Below are 20,174 nucleotides of genomic sequence, written 5' to 3' on the forward strand. Positions count from 1 at the left end.
GTATTGAAGTTGTTAAAAAGTGTAATAGGAAGTATGGATATGTTGCAGATGAAACATTATTAATATGAAGAAGATCGTGTTGGAGAATTTATGTAGTCGGAGTTGAGATTGAAAAACCAAGCACGTAGGTCTGGTGAGTGTGGGGTTATAATAAACGTAGTGGCATTTTGGTTAAAATTAGAGTTGACACATAATTGCATTGTGGGGATGTGTCCGGGGATTTTAAACTTACACTTTCCATTTGATTTTCTCAGTGGTTTTCAGTCCCCCTGAGGAAGCAAACGAGTGTGAAACAAGGGCCACTTGTTGGGGTTGACCATATCGAGACAAGCCTATGCAAATTGAAAAGCGTCAAGAAGGGAGGATACACGGGAGATAATGTTCTGTTTTGAGAAGATTGTGTAAAATTATATAATGTGGTATAGATTGTAAATGGAATTTTCCATAGGGAGAAATGTTTACAGAATTACAATATACATTGTGAATACGGGTAGAAGTGGGTTTTATGTGTATCTTTCCAGTAACATATATATTTTTTTAATGAGTGAGTGAGTGTGGATGTGTGTGTTTTTTAAATGTGGACACATTTCTTGTTAAATAATGTTTTGTAAAAATAAATGATTAAAATTGCACACTTTCCTCTTTTGAATAAGTGATACAGATTACATAGAGGAAATAGTTCCAATTACCCAGTGTTTGTACTTAGTACTAAGCCAGACTTTCTGTCCGGGCCGGAACAGAGGCATACAGGGGTGGATTGTGGGAAAATAGTGGCCCGGAGGATTTTTCTCTATACTGGCCCATGGGTACCCAATCACACATACAATATAATTTACATATATAATTTACATATATAGGCACACACCCCCTTAAAACATAAAAAAAAGCTACCCGGCACGCACATGTTATAAAATCCATGGGCCGCACCTACATATATCATTTATAAAATATTTTAGTAAGTACTTTCATTCAACAAGAAACCTATTAGTTTGAGAACATTTACTATTTTCAGTAGAAGAGCAGGTGGCAGTACAACAATACACTGTTCCAAAGTCACTAGCAGCTTAATCCCAGAGTCAGAACAAGTGACATTCTGAGGTAAAATTAATATACACGTTGTTGTGATAATTTAATTCACTGTTGTGATGCCAACAAGAAAACTTTGCATCTTGGAATTCATATGGCATTATACCTATTGTGATATATTTCGGCATGGTCTTCCCATATCAACACAGTACTATCTGCCAACACTCAACGAATAACAACCCTACCTATGAAAAAGAATACCACAAATATTACACCAGAATCTAAAATATCAATACACTTCCTATCAGGAAAACAGAACAGGCCAAGCTACTACAGATCCCTACAGAGAAACTACATGTTAAAAGAATGCTTCATCTCAGTCTTTGAATGCAGAACACAAACTCTCACCAAATATAGAATAAAGCCACATAAAGTATAAATAGTAATGTGCAGACAAAAACTAAACTGTAAAATGTATCACGCCAGTCTCTATACAGTGCAACAATAGAAAAACAAAAATGTCACCATTCCTCATGAAACAATCAATAAAATCAAGATATATAAATCATGAATCATAATTATAAAATCATACTAATAAAATAATTTAAAAACAGCTGATGAATAGAATATCCAATAATTAAAGACTCATGCAAATTTTGAAACCTTTACCAAACACCAATAAAATATTTCAAACAGAGACACATCACATACTAACCAATAATTAAAATGGTAGTCACTCAAGAAAAATGAACTTAAAAAGCCACCCTTACTTACCCTCTCCAGCAGTTCTCCTACTCCTTTCCCTTGCAGGCCACCCCAGAAGCAGCAGTAGCTGCTGAAGCTGTCCTCTTGGTCCTCTTCCTTAGGGACCACAACCAGTCTCTTCTCTCCAAAGTCCAAAGTGGTATAGTGAAATTGAAAGGTGGTAATGATCAATGTGTAGAGAGAGACGAAGAAATGGCAGAAATATTAAACGAATACTTCAGCTCTGTGTTCACTAAAGAAGACCCTGGAGAAGGACCATCTCTAAACAACAAGAAACTGGAGGGAAGGGGAATAGATGAAAATCCTTTTACAGTAGAAAATGTGTGGGAAGAACTAAAGAACCTGAAAGTGGACAAAGCCATGGGGCCTGATGGGATTCATCCAAGGATATTGAGGGAGCTCAGAGATGTTCTGGCGGGTCCGCTGTGTGACCTGTTCAATAGATCCCTAGAAACGGGAGTGGTGCCGAGTGATTGGAGAAGAGCGGTGGTGGTCCCGCTTCACAAGAGTGGGAACAGGGAAGAGGCAGGCAACTACAGACCGGTTAGCCTCACTTCGGTGGTGGGAAAAGTAATGGAGTCACTGCTGAAAGAGAGAATAGTCAACTATCTACAGTCTGGAGAATTGATGGACCAGAGGCAGCATGGATTCACCAGGGGAAGATCCTGTCAGACAAATTTGATTGACTTTTTTGACTGGGTAACCAAGGAATTGGATCAAGGAAGAGCACTAGATGTCATCTACTTGGATTTCAGCAAAGCTTTTGATACGGTTCCGCACAGGAGACTGGTGAATAAAACGAGAAGCTTGGGAGTGAGTGCCGATGTGGTGACCTGGATTGCAAATTGGTTGACGGACAGAAAACAATGTGTGATGGTAAATGGAGCCTTCTCTGAAGAGAGAGCGGTTTTAAGTGGTGTGCCGCAAGGATCGGTGTTGGGACCTGTCCTGTTCAATATCTTTGTGAGCGACATTGCAGACGGGATAGAAGGTAAGGTTTGTCTTTTTGCGGATGACACTAAGATCTGCAACAGAGTGGACACGCCGGAAGGAGTGGAGAGAATGAGACGGGATCTAAGGAAACTGGAAGAGTGGTCGAAGATATGGCAGCTGAGATTCAATGCCAAGAAGTGCAAAGTCATGCATATGGGGAGTGGAAATCCGAATGAACTGTACTCGATGGGGGGGGAAAGGCTGATGAGCACGGAGCAGGAGAGGGACCTTGGGGTGATAGTGTCTAATGATGTGAAGACAGCGAAACAATGCGACAAGGCGATAGCAAAAGCCAGAAGAATGCTGGGCTGCATAGAGAGAGGAATATCAAGTAAGAAAAGGGAAGTGATTATTCCCTTGTACAGGTCCTTGGTGAGGCCTCACCTGGAGTACTGTGTTCAGTTCTGGAGACCGTATCTACAAAAAGACAAAGACAAGATGGAAGCGGTACAGAGAAGGGCGACCAGGAAGGTGGAGGATCTTCATAGGATGACGTACGAGGAGAGATTGAAGAATCTAAATATGTACACCCTGGAGGAGAGGAGGAGCAGAGGTGATATGATACAGACTTTCAGATACTTGAAAGGTTTTAATGATCCAAAAACGACAAACCTCTTCCGTAGGAAAATAATCAGCAGAACCAGGGGTCACGATTTGAGGCTCCAGGGAGGAAGATTCAGAACCAATGTCAGGAAGTATTTCTTCACGGAGAGGGTGGTGGATGCCTGGAATGCCCTTCCGGAGGAAGTGGTGAAGACCAGAACTGTGAAAGACTTCAAAGGGGCGTGGGATAAACACTGCGGATCCATAAAGTCAAGAGGCCACCAATGAAGAGTGGGTGACTCGCCAGAATGATGGCTATTGACACAATACCCTTACTAAATAAACATACACATGCTTACTGTGACTCCTACATCGCTCTAAGCTTCAACAGCAAGAGGTAATGGAAAAAAGGATTTGCACTCATAAAAAGGGGAGTAGCTGGCTTGTTACGGCGGTTACTACCCCAAACCAAATATGCCTGATACTTCACTTTCAATGCATATACAGCATAGCTCTCTGCTTCAACGACAGGGGAGAAGAATAACTGATACTTCACACATCCAGCAGAGCTCTCTGCTACAACGGCAAAGGAGAAGAAAAAGGGTTCGCACTCAAAACGCGGGGAGTAGCTGGCTTGTTACGGCGGTTACTACCCCAAACCAAATGTGCCTGATACTTCACTTTCCATGCATATCCAGCATGGTTCTCTCCTGCATCGGCATGGGAGAAAGACTGATACATCACGCATTTCCAGCATAGCTCTCTGCTTCAAGGGCAGGGGGAAAAAAAAAAAAACAAAAAACAAAAAACCTGATGCTTCACGCATATCCTGCATAGCTTCAACGACAGGGGTGAAGAAAAAAAAGGATTTGCAATCACAAAGCGAGGAGTAGCTGGCTTGTTACGGCGGTTACTACCCCAACCAAATGTGCCTGATACTTCACTTTCAATGCATATCCAGCATGGCTCTCTGCTTCTACAGCAGGGGAGAAGAAAAAAAAAACAAAACCAACACGAGCTGTACAACATAGTCTAGGTAAAACAAATAAGCATGGGTGTAGCTTGCTTATCGCGGCGGTTACTGCCCCTACTACCCCTAACTAATCAAGCTAGATATTTCACTTGCATGCAGCTCCATCACTGCTCTCTACATTAATGGTGGGGGTGGAAGGGGAATAGAACAAGGAGCTAAGAGTAACAGATAAGAATGAGAGAAAAAATGTGTGAGGCTTGCTGGGCAGACTGGATGGGCCATTCGGTCTTCTTCTGCCGTCATTTCTATGTTTCTATGTTTCTATGTTTCTATCTCCCTGATCAGTCTTTCTCACACATACACGTCACCTCTCTAGCCAGTCTCTCTCAATCACACAATGCTCTCGCTCTCTCTTACTTACACACAGGATTTCAATCACACACCTGCTCTCTCTACTTTATTTACACACAAGCTCTCAATCACACACAAGTTCTATCTCACTTACAAACAGGCTCAATCATACACATGCCCCTCTCTCTCACAGCCACAGCCAGCCAAAAACATGCCCCATCTCTCTCTTGCACACACACATTGACACACACAAGCAACCTCCCTGTCTCACACAGAAGCACCATTGCTCTCTCACATACACACCTCATACACACAAACAGAAGCACCATTCTTTCTCACATACACACACATAAATGCTCCATTCCTTTCTTACATACACACACACAAAAGCACCATACTTTTCTCACATACATACACACACACAAAAGCACCATTACTTTCTCACATACACACACCTCCAGAAGCTCCCTTCGATCTCAAATACATATACACACAAAGGCCCCCAGCTGAACAGCTCGTCTCCGGCGGCAATTAGCAGTGCCGGTCTTCATTTCTTCGGCCCCCGCCGGCTGGCTGCACCGATTTTCTTTTCTTCAGCCTTGCTGGCCTGGTCTCCGGCGGCGGCTGGCTGCACCCATCTTCATTTCTTCGGCCCTGCCGGCCTCGATCTTCATTTCTTCGGCCCTGCCGGCCTCGATCTTCTTTTCTTCGGCCTCCATAGGTTGCAAGAGACCATTAACATTTACGTGGCGCCACTGCAGAGTCGAGACCATGTGACCAGCTAGACCGGCCCACCAAAGGAAGGCCAATCCCCCGATAAGCCAATCCGCCCCTGGAGGCGCAGTCCGACGATGGGTGTCTGTGAAGCGTTTGGCCCGGTCAGCTGCTTGGCAAAGCCGTTCCTTCATTTGGTTCCAGAGCCTGCATATGGTTTGTGCTGTAGATTGGGCTGCAGGCGAGGGTACAGTGAGTGGAATCGGTAGAGGTATATGTGGTTGACAACCGAAGACTACGGCGAAGGTAGACTCTTCCGTGACAGTGGCCATATGTGTGTTATGGGACAGTTCTGCCCATGGTAGGAGGTCAGTCCAGTCATCTTACTGGTTGTTAATATACAATTGTATGAAGGTCTTCAAAGACCGATTAGTCCTCTTGGCCTGGCCATTTGCTTGCGAGTGATATGCTGACATTAAGTTTAATGAGATATTGAACTTTTTACAAAGAGACTTCCAATATTTAGTGACAATTTGAGGACCACGGTCGGAGACGATTTCTTGTGGTAGTCCTTGTACACGAAATACGTGGGTTAGAAAGAGTCGAGCTAACTCTGGAGCTGCTGGGAGTCCAGGTAAGGGGACAAAGTGGGCCATCTTTGAAAAACGGTCTACGATGACCCAGATCACCGTATTTCCTTTTGAAGGAGGCAGATCTACAATAAAGTCTGTGGACAGACTAGTCCATGGCTCGGTGGGCGCAGGAAGTGGTTGAAGAAGCCCCCATGGGCAACCAGTCGGGGTTTTTTGCTGTGTACAAACTGGACAGGAGTCCACATATTCTTGGAAGTCTTTTGCCATACCCGGCCACCAAAAGTGCCTTTGGAGCATCTCAAGAGTTCGGACTCAGCTGAGGTGACCGGCCAGCTTGGAGTTGTGAGCCCAACGGAGCACACGTCCGTGGAGACGGCGGGGAACCACTGTCTTCCCGGCTGGCACTGTGGTGGTGGTGGCAATGGATATACAGGCTGAGTCAATGATGTGTCTGGGAGTCTTGGGTGTGTCTTCTGGCTCGAGGGAGCGAGAGAGTGCGTCTGCACAGAGATTTTTCGCCGCTGGGCAATAGCGTAGCTCAAAGTTGAAGCGTGCAAAGAATAGGGCCCAGCGGGCTTGACGTGAGTGAAGAAGCTGGGCCTCCTTTAAATGTTCCAGATTTTTATGGTCGGTGAATATCGTGAATCTGTGTTGCGCCCCTTCAAGCCAGGGGCGCCATTCCTGTAGGACAAGTTTCACTGCTAGTAGCTCACGGTTTCCTATGGTATAGTTTTGTTTTGTGGAGGAGAATTTATGTGAGTAAAAGGAACATGGAACTAGGGTTCCCTTGGTAGAGTATTGGCTCAAGACCGCCCCTGCACCAATAGCGGATGCATCGACTTCAACTATGAAGGGGCGGTTAGGATCCGGGTAGCATAGACACGAGCCGGTACTGAAGGCCTCTTTCAAGGCATGGAACACTGATGAGCCTTGAGACTCCCCACTCGAAGATCACATCTTTTCCTGGTCTTAGCAGTGAGTGGAATGGCCAGCGTGGAGTAATTGGCGATGAAGTTTCGATACTAATTTGTGAATCCAAGGAATCTCTGTAGGGCTCGGAGACCCGCTGGTTGAGGCCAATCTCAAATACCTTGGAGTTTGTAGGGGTCCATGGTGAAACCACAATTGGAGATAATTTAGCCCAGAAATGGGAGACTGGGTTGCTCGAAAATATACTTCTCCAACTTAGCATAGAGATGGTGGTCCCTGAGGCGCTGGAGGACTGTTTGAGCATGGGAATGATGAGACTTCAGATCCTGGGAGAAGATCAGTATATCGTCTAGATACACTACAATGAAGGAGTACAAAAGGTTCTGGAAAATCTCATTCATTAGTCGCTGGAAGACTGCAGGGGCATTGCAAAGCCAGAAGGGCATTACTACGTACTCATAGTGTTCGTCTCTTGTTTTGAAGGCGGTTTTCCAGATGTCTTCTGGTTGGATCCGTACTAGATTATATGCCCGCGTAGATCTAGTTTGGTAAATACTTGAGCACCTTGTGGGCGATCGAACAGTTCACTGATAAGTGACAGTGGATATTGGTCCTTACGGGTTACTGCATTCAAACCTCTGTAGTCTATACATGGTCTGAGACTGCCATCCTTTTTTTTTTCACAAAGAAGAACTCGGCATTTGCTGGGGAAGTCGAAGGTCTTATGAACTCCTTGGTCAAATTTTCTTTGATATATGCAGACATCGCTTGGGTTTCTGGGAGTGAACGAGGATAGGTTCTCCCCTTGGGAGGCGTGGTTCCAGGTAGGAGTTCTATGGGACAGTTGAAGTCTCGGAGTGGAGGCAGGATATCGGTGTTTTGTTTGGAGAACATGTTTTTGAATCCCAAATATGGAGCAGTTAACCCCGGGAGGGTTGTAGAGCTTAGGACTGTCATGGACGGAGCCACTTGCCGTAGACAGTGGGTTTGACATAGAGGACCCCACTGGGTGAGTTGCAGGGACTGCCAGTCGAATTGGGGCGCATGTAGCTGGAGTCAAGGAAGTCCAAGGACCACAGGATGTGTTGATCGTTTCAAGATCAAGAGGGAGATCTCCTCATCATAGAGAGTCCCAACAGTGAGGCGAAAAGCCAGAGTAGGATGAGTGATCCGATTGGAGAGGGGTTCGCCTTGATTTGATGCAGTGAGTAGTGGGACCTCCAATGGTTGGACCGGTATCTGAAAGAGTGTGAGGATCTCCTCTAAAATAAAATTTCCACTCGCCCCAGTGTCCACGAGGGCAGTGGGGGAAAATGAACGTGATTCCCTAAGGAGGGAGACAGGAAGCAACAGTTGGGGGCCAAAAACTGTGGCACCCAAGCTCGGGACCCCCGCTGGGCTCAGGCTTTGGAGTTTCCTGGATGCACGGGGCAAGTCTGGAGGAGATGTCAGGAACCCCCGCAATATAAGCATAGCCCCGTCTTTCTTCGTCTGAGATGTTCCTCTGGAGTCAGGCAGCCACGGTTGATTTGCATTGGTTCCTCAGGCGGTTGAGGGGCTGCTGGTAAGGCTTTCAACCGGGGATTCATTGAACGGGGTAGCCGTGGAGTGGAAGGTCGGAGAGCTCTTATCTCCTGATGCCTTTGCCTAAGATGGTAGTCGATTCTACCGACCAGGGGAAATCAGGTCCTCCAGAGATACAGGGATCTCGCGGGTGGCTAGCTCATCTTTAAGGGCCGGAGACAGTCCCTCGAGGTAGAATGTCCACAGTCAGTCTTCCTGCCAACCTAATTCAGTTGCCAGAGTTCTGAACTCCACTGTGTATTCAGCGAACAAGTGCAAACCTTGACAGAGGTGGAGTAGATGGTAGCCAGCGACCGTCTGTCGACCTGGGTCCTCAAAGGTGCATCGGAAGACAGAGATGAACTGAGGAAGATGGTGTGAAGAATTGAGTCGGAACGCTCCCAGAGCGGGGAAGCCCATGCCAGGGCCTTCTCCTCAAGGCGTGACCGGATGAAGGTGATCTTGGTTGCCTCGTCAGGAAAGAGCGAGGGTTGCAGTGAGAACTGCATATAACATTGGTTTATGAAGCCTCGACAGAGGCGCAGATCTCCATTAAAATGGTGTGGAGCTGGGAGGGCCAGTGGTACCCGTGAGGGCTGGGCGAGAGCCCCTGGGTTGGCCATGGCAGATTCCTCCATTTGAGTATGCATCCTTTCCATGGAGAAGGCCAATGCTTACAGGACCCATTGTTCTCGGACATGATTAGCCAGACCAGGGATGGCCTGCAAGGCGAAGACACCACCAAGTCATTGGCCTAGGCAACCTGCCGCGCTGCAGGTGGACCCTTGGCCTGGTGCAGGATTGGTACGGCCCTCTGGTCGGACCCAGAGAGTGCCTGCCACCGGGAGGTGGAGCACACAAGGAGACAGAGGCTAGCTGGAGCTTCGCCAATAACAGTCTGGGGTTTCCGCAGGTTGAGCCCTTGGGTACCCGGACCGCCTGGACTTAGGTGGGCCTCAGGTGATCTCCCGGAGAGGTAGTGGAGAGGTGTGCCCATCACGAGCAAGGGTGCACGGCTGATGAGATAACAGTTCAGGAAGGTTCTCCTGACGACTCAGGCAGCATCTGTGGATCTAGTCAGGAGGAAGCTGCTGGTGGATTTCAAGCAGGTTGGTCTGGTAGTCACAGTAGGTCAGAAAAGAGTGTCCAAGTGAAGCGCAAGGGTGAGAGCCAGAGTAGCAGTCCAGAAGTGGTCAGCCAAAGCAGGGGTCAAATACCAAGGTCAGTCCGAGGGTAGTCAAGGCAAGCGAGGGTCAGTTCCAAGCGACAGATGAAGGGGATGGTCAAGCAGGCAGTGGTCCATTCCATGCAGCAGACAAAGAGAATGGTCAGGCAGGCAGAGGTCAGTTCCAGGCAGCAGACAAAGAGAATGGTCAGGCAGGCAGAGGCCAGTTCCAGGCAGCAGACAAAGAGAATGGTCAGACAGGCAGAGGTCAGTACCAGAGATCAGTCTGGGAAGGTACTACCTGGGAAGGATGTAGGAACAAAAGAAGGCTCAGGAACAAGGAGACACTGGAACAAGGAAATGCTGGAACACGGAGAAGGCAAACTCAAAACACCACGGTATCGACCCGATTGCCAAAGCGAGGTCCTAGGGGCAAGACCTCGCTATTTATACTAGGGGCTGGTGATGTCATCAGGGCGCGACCGAGCTGGGTTTCCCACGCTTGGCCCTTTCAACGTCGTGACGTTGGCTGCGCACGTGCCTAGGGGCAGGGCCGAGGAGCAGGAGGACGTGGAGCCCCGGCGGGAGCTCTGCTGTAAGGCCTGCGGCATGGAGGAAGCCAGAGAGGGCCGTGATGAGCAATGGGGACGGCGGGAACTGGCGGCAGTGGCGAGACCAGAGCTGGTTGAGGGCATGGCAAAGTGAGCAGGTTCGGTCGCGGCACCCATGCAGTCGGGACATGCAACAATTCTTACATGGCAATGTGCTCCCCAGCCTAGGTGATTTGCATCTGTCATTACTGTTGTCCACTAAGAGGTCTTCTAGGCTGGTTCCTCTGGTTAAGTTGCTTGCTGACATCCACTACCACAAGTTCTTTCTGACCTGGTCAGTCAACTTTATCTTCGTATCATATTCCTAGCTTTGTGGAGACCATATGATTAATAAGGCCACCTGCAGCAGGCACATGTGTGTTCTTGCCTATGGTAATATTCCAACTGCCGCTGCCATAAAGCTTAGTACCTGCAGGAACCTCCAGGTATGTGAACTTTTGTAACTCTGTTATCTGCTCTTGGAGCTTCTGTATCCTCTTCTTGTTAGGTACACCTTCCCTTTGATTGTGTTGAAGTGAACGCCCACATAAATCAGCATTTGAGATGGTTGAGTCTGGATCTTTGCTTTGTTCACAACCCATCCCAGACTCTCTAGTATCTGTATCACCTGCTCCATTGCCTAGTGCCCCTGATGGGCTGAATCAGCCCTTATCAACCAGATACGGGTGTATCCTGATACTTTCTTTTCTCAAAAAGGCTGCCACTACCACCATCACCTTTGTGAATGTCCTTGGCGTTGTTGGCAGACCGATTGGGAGCACTATGATCTGATAGTGTTGTCCTGTGATAGCAAAGCATAGGTAGTACTAGGGATATGCAGGGGAAAATTTGATTTCAGTTTGTTTTCGGGAGGTTTTTTCCCATGAATTTTGGTTGTGGATTGCTTCATTCATGTGAAGAAAACAAACAAAAAAAAATTGCCAAAAAATAAAAATGAGGCCTCCCTCCCATCCTTCCAGAAAAATGCCAGGGCCAGAATCCCCCCAGCCCACACTTATCCTTTCTGGTGGCGATCCTCTGGCTAGAACTAGGCCAAAGCCTCAGATTTGCATAAGCCGAGGCAAGTCGCTTCAGCAGGTTGCCGCAGCCTTGGCCTAAGCAAGACCAAAGTCTCGGCATAGGCCAAGGCCTGGACAAAGCTGGGTCCTAACACCAGGGTCTCAGCTTGGACAAAGGCTCGATGCCAAAACCCAACCCAGAGACATAGTCCTGACGCCTGGGCCTTGGCCCGGACCCAGGCCCGGTGCCACAACACAATCTAGATGCTGGGTCCTGATGCTGGGGCCCCAGCCAGTAGGCCAGGTCTTGAGGCCCGGGCCTTAGAGCCCAGGACTGGGAGCTCCTCTTCTTTGGTCCTCTTCTTTCTTTGCTTGAAATCCATAAGAACATAAGAAAATGCCATACTGGGTCAGACCAAGGGTCCATCAAGCCCAGCATCCTGTTTCCAACAGTGGCCAATCCAGGCCATAAGAACCTGGCAAGTATCCAAAAACTAAGTCTATTCCATGTTACCATTGCTAATGGCAGTGGCTATTCTCTAAGTGAACTTAATAGCAGGTAATGGACTTCTCCTCCAAGAACTTATCCAATCCTTTTTTAAACACAGCTATACTAACTGCACTAACCACATCCTTCGGGTTGGATTTCCAGTTGGATAGCGCAATGTATTCAATTCTGTTACAACAAAAGACACATTCCACTGCAAGAAAAGGCAAATGCTCATAAACTACTAGCAATCTCCACCTCAGTGGCCCACCTGCGTCATGTCCCACCTCTAGACATCTGTAAATTGGCCACCTGGTCATCTCTCCAAACGTTCACGTCCCATTACTGTTTAGACCAGCAAACATCTGAGGATGCCAAGCTGGAACAGGCAGTCTTAAATAATTTTGCCACATAAACATTCCAACAGGCTGTCCACGACAGCAAGGTCACGCTACGAAAGAGACAACACTAAATGTAACATAGCGTGACCGGGAGCTACGGACTTCCATGATAACATGGCTAATTCAGCCCTGCTATCGACGGGGAAAAGCAAGTTTGCTTACCGTAAACGGTGTTTCCATAGATAGCAGGATGAATTAGCCATGCTGACCCACCCACTTCCCTGGACAGCCTTCATTGCTGCTATGATACAGACTGAGGAGATTCTGCCTTCCTGTGCGGGAACACACATGCAGCCGCACAGAGCTAAGCTCCGTAACAGCTTGGTAAAGCTCCACCTCCGAAGCCTGATGGACAGTCCCATGACAGCATGGCTAATTCATCCTGCTATCTATGGAAACACCGTTTACGGTAAGCAAACTTGCTTTTTTCAAAACGTTCTAGTGGGCTAATTAAGGAGTTAGTCAGCTACATCAAAGACTGAGCTAGACTGCCATTCCTCAGTTAAATGAAAACTGTCCCCTTACTATGCAAAATTATTAGGAAAAAATAAATTTAATACAAGGGAGAGAGAATTAAATATAATTCCTACTTAAGAGGTTAGCCTCCCCCCACAACTTTTAAACCAAAGACTGAAGCAGCCCTTTACATCTACAGAATGAGAAGACAAAGCATTATAGCATATCTCACTCCCCCACCTGCCCTCATCCTGGCATATACCTGACAGAGATGGAGGTAAAAGGCCTCTTGTAGATATCTGCAAGCTTCCCCAGTACAACTGCTGCAGTGGTAAATATACGATAGGTGTGCAGGAAGGTGTTCAGGAAATCAATGCTGAGGAAGCGCAAATCTGTCAGTCTCTCCAAGAGGCGTTCAACACTTGCATAACGGATCTGGGGAACTTTGCAGGAATTTAATGTTTTGCTGAAGCAGATATCAACATCATCTCTATGGAGAAGAGTATCAGATCTAAGAAATAAAGAGTAAAATATTTTCAACATATCAGCTTGACTTACACATGAAGCATTCATCTACTGTAAAACAGAAAGCTTTAACTGACCACTTATTACTGTAACCCCCACCCTTTCTGGGTTACATTCCCAGCTCGGGAGAGCCATTGAGTACACTCAACCAGGGTGGGGAATGTACTCTGGGGTTCTGTGGATTGGGAGCAGGCTCATCTGCAAGGCCAAACTGGGCTGAGAATATCTTGAAAAACAAAGTCCACATCAAAGTTGTGCTCCCAAAAAATAGTTTGCTTCAAAAATAACCAGTTCAGCAAGATAAAATTTCACAGTTCTCAGTCAGTACAGCAACAAATGCAGAAAAAAACAAAACAGTTTAAATCTCAAAATCACAACCATTCACACAAAACAAATCTTGTCCTCCTCATCCTCCCAAGTCTTCTTTGGTCCCAGGCACAAAGACTCTTTTTTTTATCTCTAGTTCCAGTTACTCACTACAGTTCAAGATTGGCTCCAGGACAACTCATCTCCAGTTCTCAAGCAGACACAATTCCCCCAGCCCTACACTGAATCTCCAAACAGGCAGAACACTCTTTTTCTGGTCTTGTGAGCTTCCAAGAAAGTTACTTCTTACTCTCTGTACTCTCTACTTCTTCAGTTTCTTACTTTTCCAAGATTCCCTGGGGGCTTGTGAAAGAGGCCCAAACTCCTCTCAGTTTCTCCAAAGAACTCTCTCAAACCTCTTCACAGTAAATCCACCCCCGGGCCTCAAGGGATGCATGTTTTATACTCCCAGATTAATACATACCTCCTTTAGGGGAAGAACCATGTGTCATTCAAGTAAATGGCCTTTGCACCCTTAGTCCTCCTGTTGAACTTCCTTTTCAAGCAAATTCCCCATGAAAATGCTTAAGACAACCCTCCAAAATACCTCTGAACTACTATTGATCTTCCAGAGCTAGAAGCATCTGCTTGTAACACAAAAGTTCCAAAAACATCAGAGGATAGTTCGCAAATGATGAGAGTCCACAAGAATGTTCAAATGATGAAAGAGTTTTTTATTCAGCACTTTTATTTATTATTTATTTTATTTATTTATCATGTTTTGTAAACCGTATATTCAGTTTTGCCATCATAATGGTTTACAGAACAAGAAATATTTTAGGAGATATTTTAGGATATTTTAGGAGATAGCACTGTGGTTTTTCAAACAAACAAATTTTGCTGTGCTGTAACACAAGTCCCATTCTCTTCTATTACCAGTATGCCATCCATTGACCAATTGTTACGGGCAGGCCCTCACCTCCATGTGGCCAGTCAGGCCGCTGATGCTGCTGCCTCCGCGGCAGCTCTGCTGCAGTGTCCGGGCTCCTCCCCGGCTGCCTCCAGCCCTGCCCTGCAGGGTCTGCCCACCGGGAGCCTTCCATGTGGCTGAGTCAGCTGTGTCAGCCCCTGTGTCTCCCGACGCGTCTCTGCCGATCCCGGGGCTTTCAACCAGCAGGGAGGCCATCCCTGCTGGTGCCTGCTTCTGCCCGGGTCCTCAACCGGCAGAGAGCCGTCCCTGCTGGTGCCTGCAGTTTCCCACAGCTCCCTGCAGCCAGCCTTACCTCTCTGCCTGCAGCCTGCTACAGCTTCCTGCTCGTCCTGCAGCCAGCACTTCTCTCTCTCTGCTTTAGTCCTGGCGGCTGGGAGCCGCTCCAGCAACCTGCCTTCACCCAGCTCTAGCCCAGGGCTGCTCCGCTGCTTCCCTGGGTTTTCCACGTGACTGAGGACGCCACCAGCTTCCAGCACTCATCTCTCCAGCTTCCTAGGGCGCGCGCCTCTCGTCTGTTCTTCAAGGGCCAGCCAGGTGTGGCCCCTGCTGGCTCCTCCCTGGGCGTTGTCCACCTCAGCTCTACAAAGGGATTCAGCGTCCAGTCTGTCTTTGCCTTCGCAAGGAGTTGGTCACTCCTGAGATCCTCGTTCCAGGAGCTGTCTTGAGTTCCAGCCTTCTGCAAGGTCCAGTGTTCCATGTTTTCCGTCGAAGCTTCCTGTCCAGTGTTCCAGTCCTGATGTCTTCAGTTGTTCCAGTCCTGATGTTCGCTTGTCCCTGTTCCTGCCTTGAGGTCTGATTCCTAATCCGGTATCCATGATCCAGTCCAGATATTACAAGCCTTGCACCTTGTTCCTGAAACTCGCCTGAAAGCTAAGTACCTTGCCCTTGAATCTCCTGAAAGCTAGCACCTTGATCCTGTGTCCTGGTACCTGTGTCCTGGTACCTGTGTCCTGGTACCTCGCGGCAAGCCACGCCGTGGTCCGTGACCAGCCCTCGGGGCGGGCTGGTTAGGGCTATCTGTGATGCAAGCCATGTACCTCGTTTCTAAGAACTCGCCTGAAAGCTAAGTACCTTGCCTTGAATCTCCTGAAAGTTAGCACCTTGATCCTGTGTCTTCCAATGTCCTGGTACCTCGCGGCAAGCCACACCGTGGTCCGTGACCAGCCCTCGGGGTGGGCTGATTAGGGCCATCTGTGATGCAAGCCATGTACCTCGTTTCTAAGTCTCTGAGAAGTCCTTGTTCCTGACCCTGTCTCCTGCCTTGGCTGCCGGTGTGCAGCAATCCAGCTTCTTCCCTGTTGCCTTGATGTCGGTGCCAGATCCAGTTCCTGATCCAGTCCCATCTGTTCTACCCTTCATCTTTGTCTGGCTCCTGAGCCTTCTGGCCTGTTGGGCCCAGGAGTGGCCAACAGGTGGGATTCGTCCCTGCGCTTTGGAGCTTCCCTTCCTGCCAGCCGACGGGGCTTCGGATGTCAGTATCCCAGCATGGAGTTCGCTTCGCCTGGATCTCTCCTGCATTCTCCCGTTCTCAGCGTGGTCCGTGACCTGCCCTCCAAGGCAGTGTTGGGGATGCGTGGGACAGGGTGGCCTTGACTCAGGCCCAGGAGTGGTCTGAGCGGGGTGCCCTGAGGGACAATGCCCATGTCTTCCTTCAGTCCTTGTTCCTGAGTTTACATCTGCACCTTCATTACCTCGCTTCTGAACCTACCTCTGCATCCTCAGTACCTCGCTTCTGAATCTACCTCTGCGTCTTCAGTACCTCACTTCTGAATCTACCTCTGCATCTTCAGTACCTCGCTTCTGAATCTACCTCTGCATCCTCAGTACCTCGCTTCTGAATCTACGTCAGCACGTCCAGTATCTTGTCTCTGAGTCTTCGTCTGCACTTCCAGTACCTTGCCTCTGAGTCTTCGTCTGCACTTCCAGTACCTTGCCTCTGAGTCTACGTCTGCACTCCCAGTACCTTGCTTCTGAGTCTACGTCTGCACTCCCAGTACACTGCTTCTGAGTCTACGTCTACACTTCCCGTACCCTGCTTCTGAGTCTCGTCTGAATCTATGTTCCAGTCTTCGCTGCCCTGGCCTCTGTCCGGCCTGCCGCTTCGTGCCGTACCCTGCGGCAGGTCCGAAAGGGCTGGGAATGGTCGGAGGACTGTTCACAAGACCAACATTGCGTTGTTGGGTCTTCCGAAGCATGCAGGTCCGGAGGAGGGCCTGTCGCCTGGTCATCACTCCAGTCTTGCTTCCGTCCTACCCATGCTCGGGCATGCCACGCCTCCCGCGGCCCTCTTCGGAATCCTCTGGGGTCGAGCCGCGGCCCAAGGACACACATCTCTCAGGAAGTGGGATCGCTCTCCGAGCGCTCCACAACACCAATAGGATCACATTACTTCTACGAAAAGAGAATGAGTAAGGATACAAAATGTTTCCTCTTTGCAGAGAGTTAGGATATATTTAGAAAAGAATCAAGTATGCCATTTCTTCTTTAAAAAAATAATTTGCCAAACTATAGCATATTGTACAATAGTTTCATTGTATTTATGTGCATGTAAACCAGCTTTAGAGCATGCACTAAAAGAGAAATCCCATAAACAAAGGTTCCAAAGTAAATGTTTTAAAACATAAATGCTGGTTCAATATAGCAAATGTTGCTTACCTGTAACAGGTGTTCTCACAGGACAGCAGGATGTTAGTCCTCACATATGGTTTCCAGAACTTTGACTGGCCCCTACTGGGCATGCCCAGCATGGCACTAACCCTGCAGCCAGCAGGGGTCCCCCTTCAGTCTTGTTAAAAAGGTACAGGAAGTGCCGAAAATAAAATACGAAAACGTTACGAACCCAACACCGCGGGGCGGCAGGCAAGTTTCATGAGGACTAACATCCTGCTGTCCTGTGAGAACACCTGTTACAGGTAAGCAACATTTGCTTTCTCACAGGACAAGCAGGATGGTAGTCCTCACATATGGGTGAGTACCGAGCTGAGGATGTCCGAGTATGCACCAAATGTACTCAGGCGTGCAAGGCACTAGGCCTGGGATGAAATTTGGCCGAGGGCATCCTGAACCCCACCGGGCAGGCGGAACGGTGTTGGTATGTCATGTTGTAAATAGGTTGCACAAGACAGACTGGCTGAGGATGGAATCTTGTCTTCTGGCTTTGTCTAAGCAATAATGGGCTGTAAAGGTATGGAGAGAACTCCAGGTGGCAGCCCTGCAAATGTCAGGAAGCGGCACCGAGCGTAGGTGTGCTACTGAAGTTGCCATGGCCCTCACAGAGTGTGCTTTAACGCGGTCTTGAAGTGGAATGACCGCTTGCTGATAGCAAAAGGATATGCAGTTCGCCAAGCAGGGGGAGAGTCTGTAAGGCTGCCCCAATTTGATAGGATGAAAAGAGACAAACAATTGAGTGATTTTCCTGTGGGCAGCTGTATGGTCTAGGTAGAATGCTAGAGCCCTTTTGCAGTCAAGTGTATGCAGAGCCTGCTCTCCTGGATTGGAATGGGGCCTGGGAAAAAAGGTAGGTAGTATAATGGATTGATTGAGATGAAACTCCGAAACTACCTTGGGCAAGAATTTAGGGTGAGTGCGGAGTACTGCCTGGTCCTTCAGAAGTTTAGTGTAAGGCGGATAGGTAACTAGAGCCTGTAATTCACTAACTCTGCGAGCGGAAGTGATTGCCAAAAGGAAAATCACTTTCCATGTGAGATATCGAAGGTCACAGGATTGAAGAGGCTCAAATGGTGGTTTCATGAGCCGACCCAAAACTAAGTTGAGGTCCCAAGAAGGGGCCGGAGGATGCAGAGGAGGCTTGAGGTGAAGCAAGCCCTTCAAAAAACGTGTTACAAGGATTTGTACTGATATAGGAACATCCCCGACACCTTTATGGAAGGCGGCTACCGCACTGACATGCATCCTGATGGAGGATGTTTTAAGACCTGACTCTGACAAGTGCCAGAGATAGTCCAGGAACTTCGTGATTGGACAGGTAAAGGGGTCAAGGGACTGAGAAGAGCACCATGACATAAACCTGGTCCATTTGTAAGAATACAATTTTCTTGTGGAAGGCTTCCGTGAAGCAATCAGGACACGGGAAACTGGTTCAGAAAGGTTAAGTGGCTGAAGGATTAATCTTTCAACATCCATGCCGTCAGGGACAAGCCTTGAAGATTGGGGTGGCGTAGGCACCCGCCATTTTGAGTGATTAGAAGCGGGTCCTTTCCCAAGGGAATGTGCCTGCGAATGGAGAGATCCTGAAGAATTGGAAACCACACTTGGCGCAGCCAGTGAGGTGCTATCAGGATCATGCTTTCCTTGTCGTGACGTAACCTCACGAGAGTCTTCGAGAGAAGTGGAAGTGGAAGGAATGCATATAGGAGACCGGATGCCCATGAGAGAGAGAACGCGTCTCTTGGCTGACAGTGTTGGCTGCGAGTGAGAAAGCAGAAGTTGTCTACTTTGCGATTTTGAGGTGAGGCAAAGAGGTCTATTTTAGGATGACCCCATTGTTGGAAGATCGAGTTCGCTACTGTGGGGTTGAGAGACCATTCGTGTGGTTGAAAGGTGCGACTCAGCTTGTCTGCCAACACATTGTCCACTCCCAGCAAGTAGGTGGCCCTGAGGTACATAGAGTTGGAGAGGGCATCCGCCAAGATCTGTGCAGCTTCCTGACACAGAAGATAGGAGCCCATCCCTCCCTGTTTGTTGATGTACCACATGGCCACCTGGTTGTCCGTCTGGATCAGGATGACTCGATTGGAGAGGCGATCCTGAAATACCCTGAGAGCATATCTGATTGCTCGAAGCTCCAGGAAATGTATTTGGTGTTTGGCTTCCTCTGGAGACCAAGATCCTTGTGTCTTCAGATCAGCCACGTGGGCTCCCCAGCATCGGTGGAAGCATTGGTGTTGCGAGTTATCTGAGGGTCTGGAGCCTGGAAGGGCAAGCCTTGGAGGAGATTGACTTGATTTCTTCACCAGGCAAGAGACTGACGGAGTGAGTCGGTTACGTGGATATGGTCAACAAAGGTTGAATGGATTGAGTCCATTGTGACTTTAGAGTCCACTGCATGACTCTCATGGCCAAGCAGGCCATTGGGGTGACCTAAACTGAGGATGCCATGTGTCCCAGGAGGATGAGAAGGTGGCGTGCAGTCGTGGAGTGCTGAGACTGCAGCTGATATGGAAGAGACACAAGAGTGAGAGCTCGCTGTCGAGGCAGAAAAGCCTTTGCCTGCAAGATGTCCAAGTCTGCCCCAATGAACGATAAGGTTTGAGATGTGACTAAGTAGGATTTGTCATAGTTGACGAGAAATCCAAGCGAAATTGGATTTCTCGTCAACTTCCGTGTAGGGATGACAGAGCAGCTTGTTGAATGGGAGCCCTGATTAACCAATCATCTAAATAGGGGTAGACGTGAACACCTTGAGTCATAAGGAAGGCTGCAACTACGATGAGGCATTTTGTGAAGAGTCGTGGTGCAGAAGCGAGGCCAAATGGAAGCACTCGGTACTGATAGTGCTTGGGGCCTACTAGAAATCTCAGGTATTTGCGATGGGATGGAATTATCGTGATATGAGTGTATGCATCCTGGAGGTCTAGAGAGCAGAGCCAATCTCCTCTTTGTAGAAGAGGAAGACGAGAGCCCAAGGTTACCATTTTGAGCTTTTCTCGCTGGAGGTACTTGTTGAGGGAACATAGGTCCTGAAATGGACAAACACCCCCTGATTTTGGGGGGTTTAGAAAGTACCGGGAATAGAACCCTAGGCCATGCTGAGAGTAGGGTAC

General features: G+C 48.2%; 1 protein-coding gene across 2 annotated transcripts in view; it reads right to left on the bottom strand.

Moving 5' to 3' along the window:
* The window catches only part of RASGRF2 (Ras protein specific guanine nucleotide releasing factor 2), an 888,178-nt gene that overhangs the window by 348,278 nt on the left and 519,726 nt on the right, over window positions 1-20,174 (bottom strand). For both annotated transcript variants that reach the window (XR_003852277.1, XM_029574148.1), the window contains exon 14: window positions 12,832-13,080. Coding sequence is in view for 1 of the 2 variants with exons in the window: in XM_029574148.1 (XP_029430008.1) it covers window positions 12,832-13,080 (249 nt within the window). In the remaining variant the exon portion in view is untranslated. The remainder of the gene's footprint in view (window positions 1-12,831; window positions 13,081-20,174) is intronic.

This window comes from Rhinatrema bivittatum, chromosome 1 (assembly GCF_901001135.1).
Source record: "Rhinatrema bivittatum chromosome 1, aRhiBiv1.1, whole genome shotgun sequence".
Lineage (NCBI taxonomy): Eukaryota > Metazoa > Chordata > Amphibia > Gymnophiona > Rhinatrematidae > Rhinatrema > Rhinatrema bivittatum.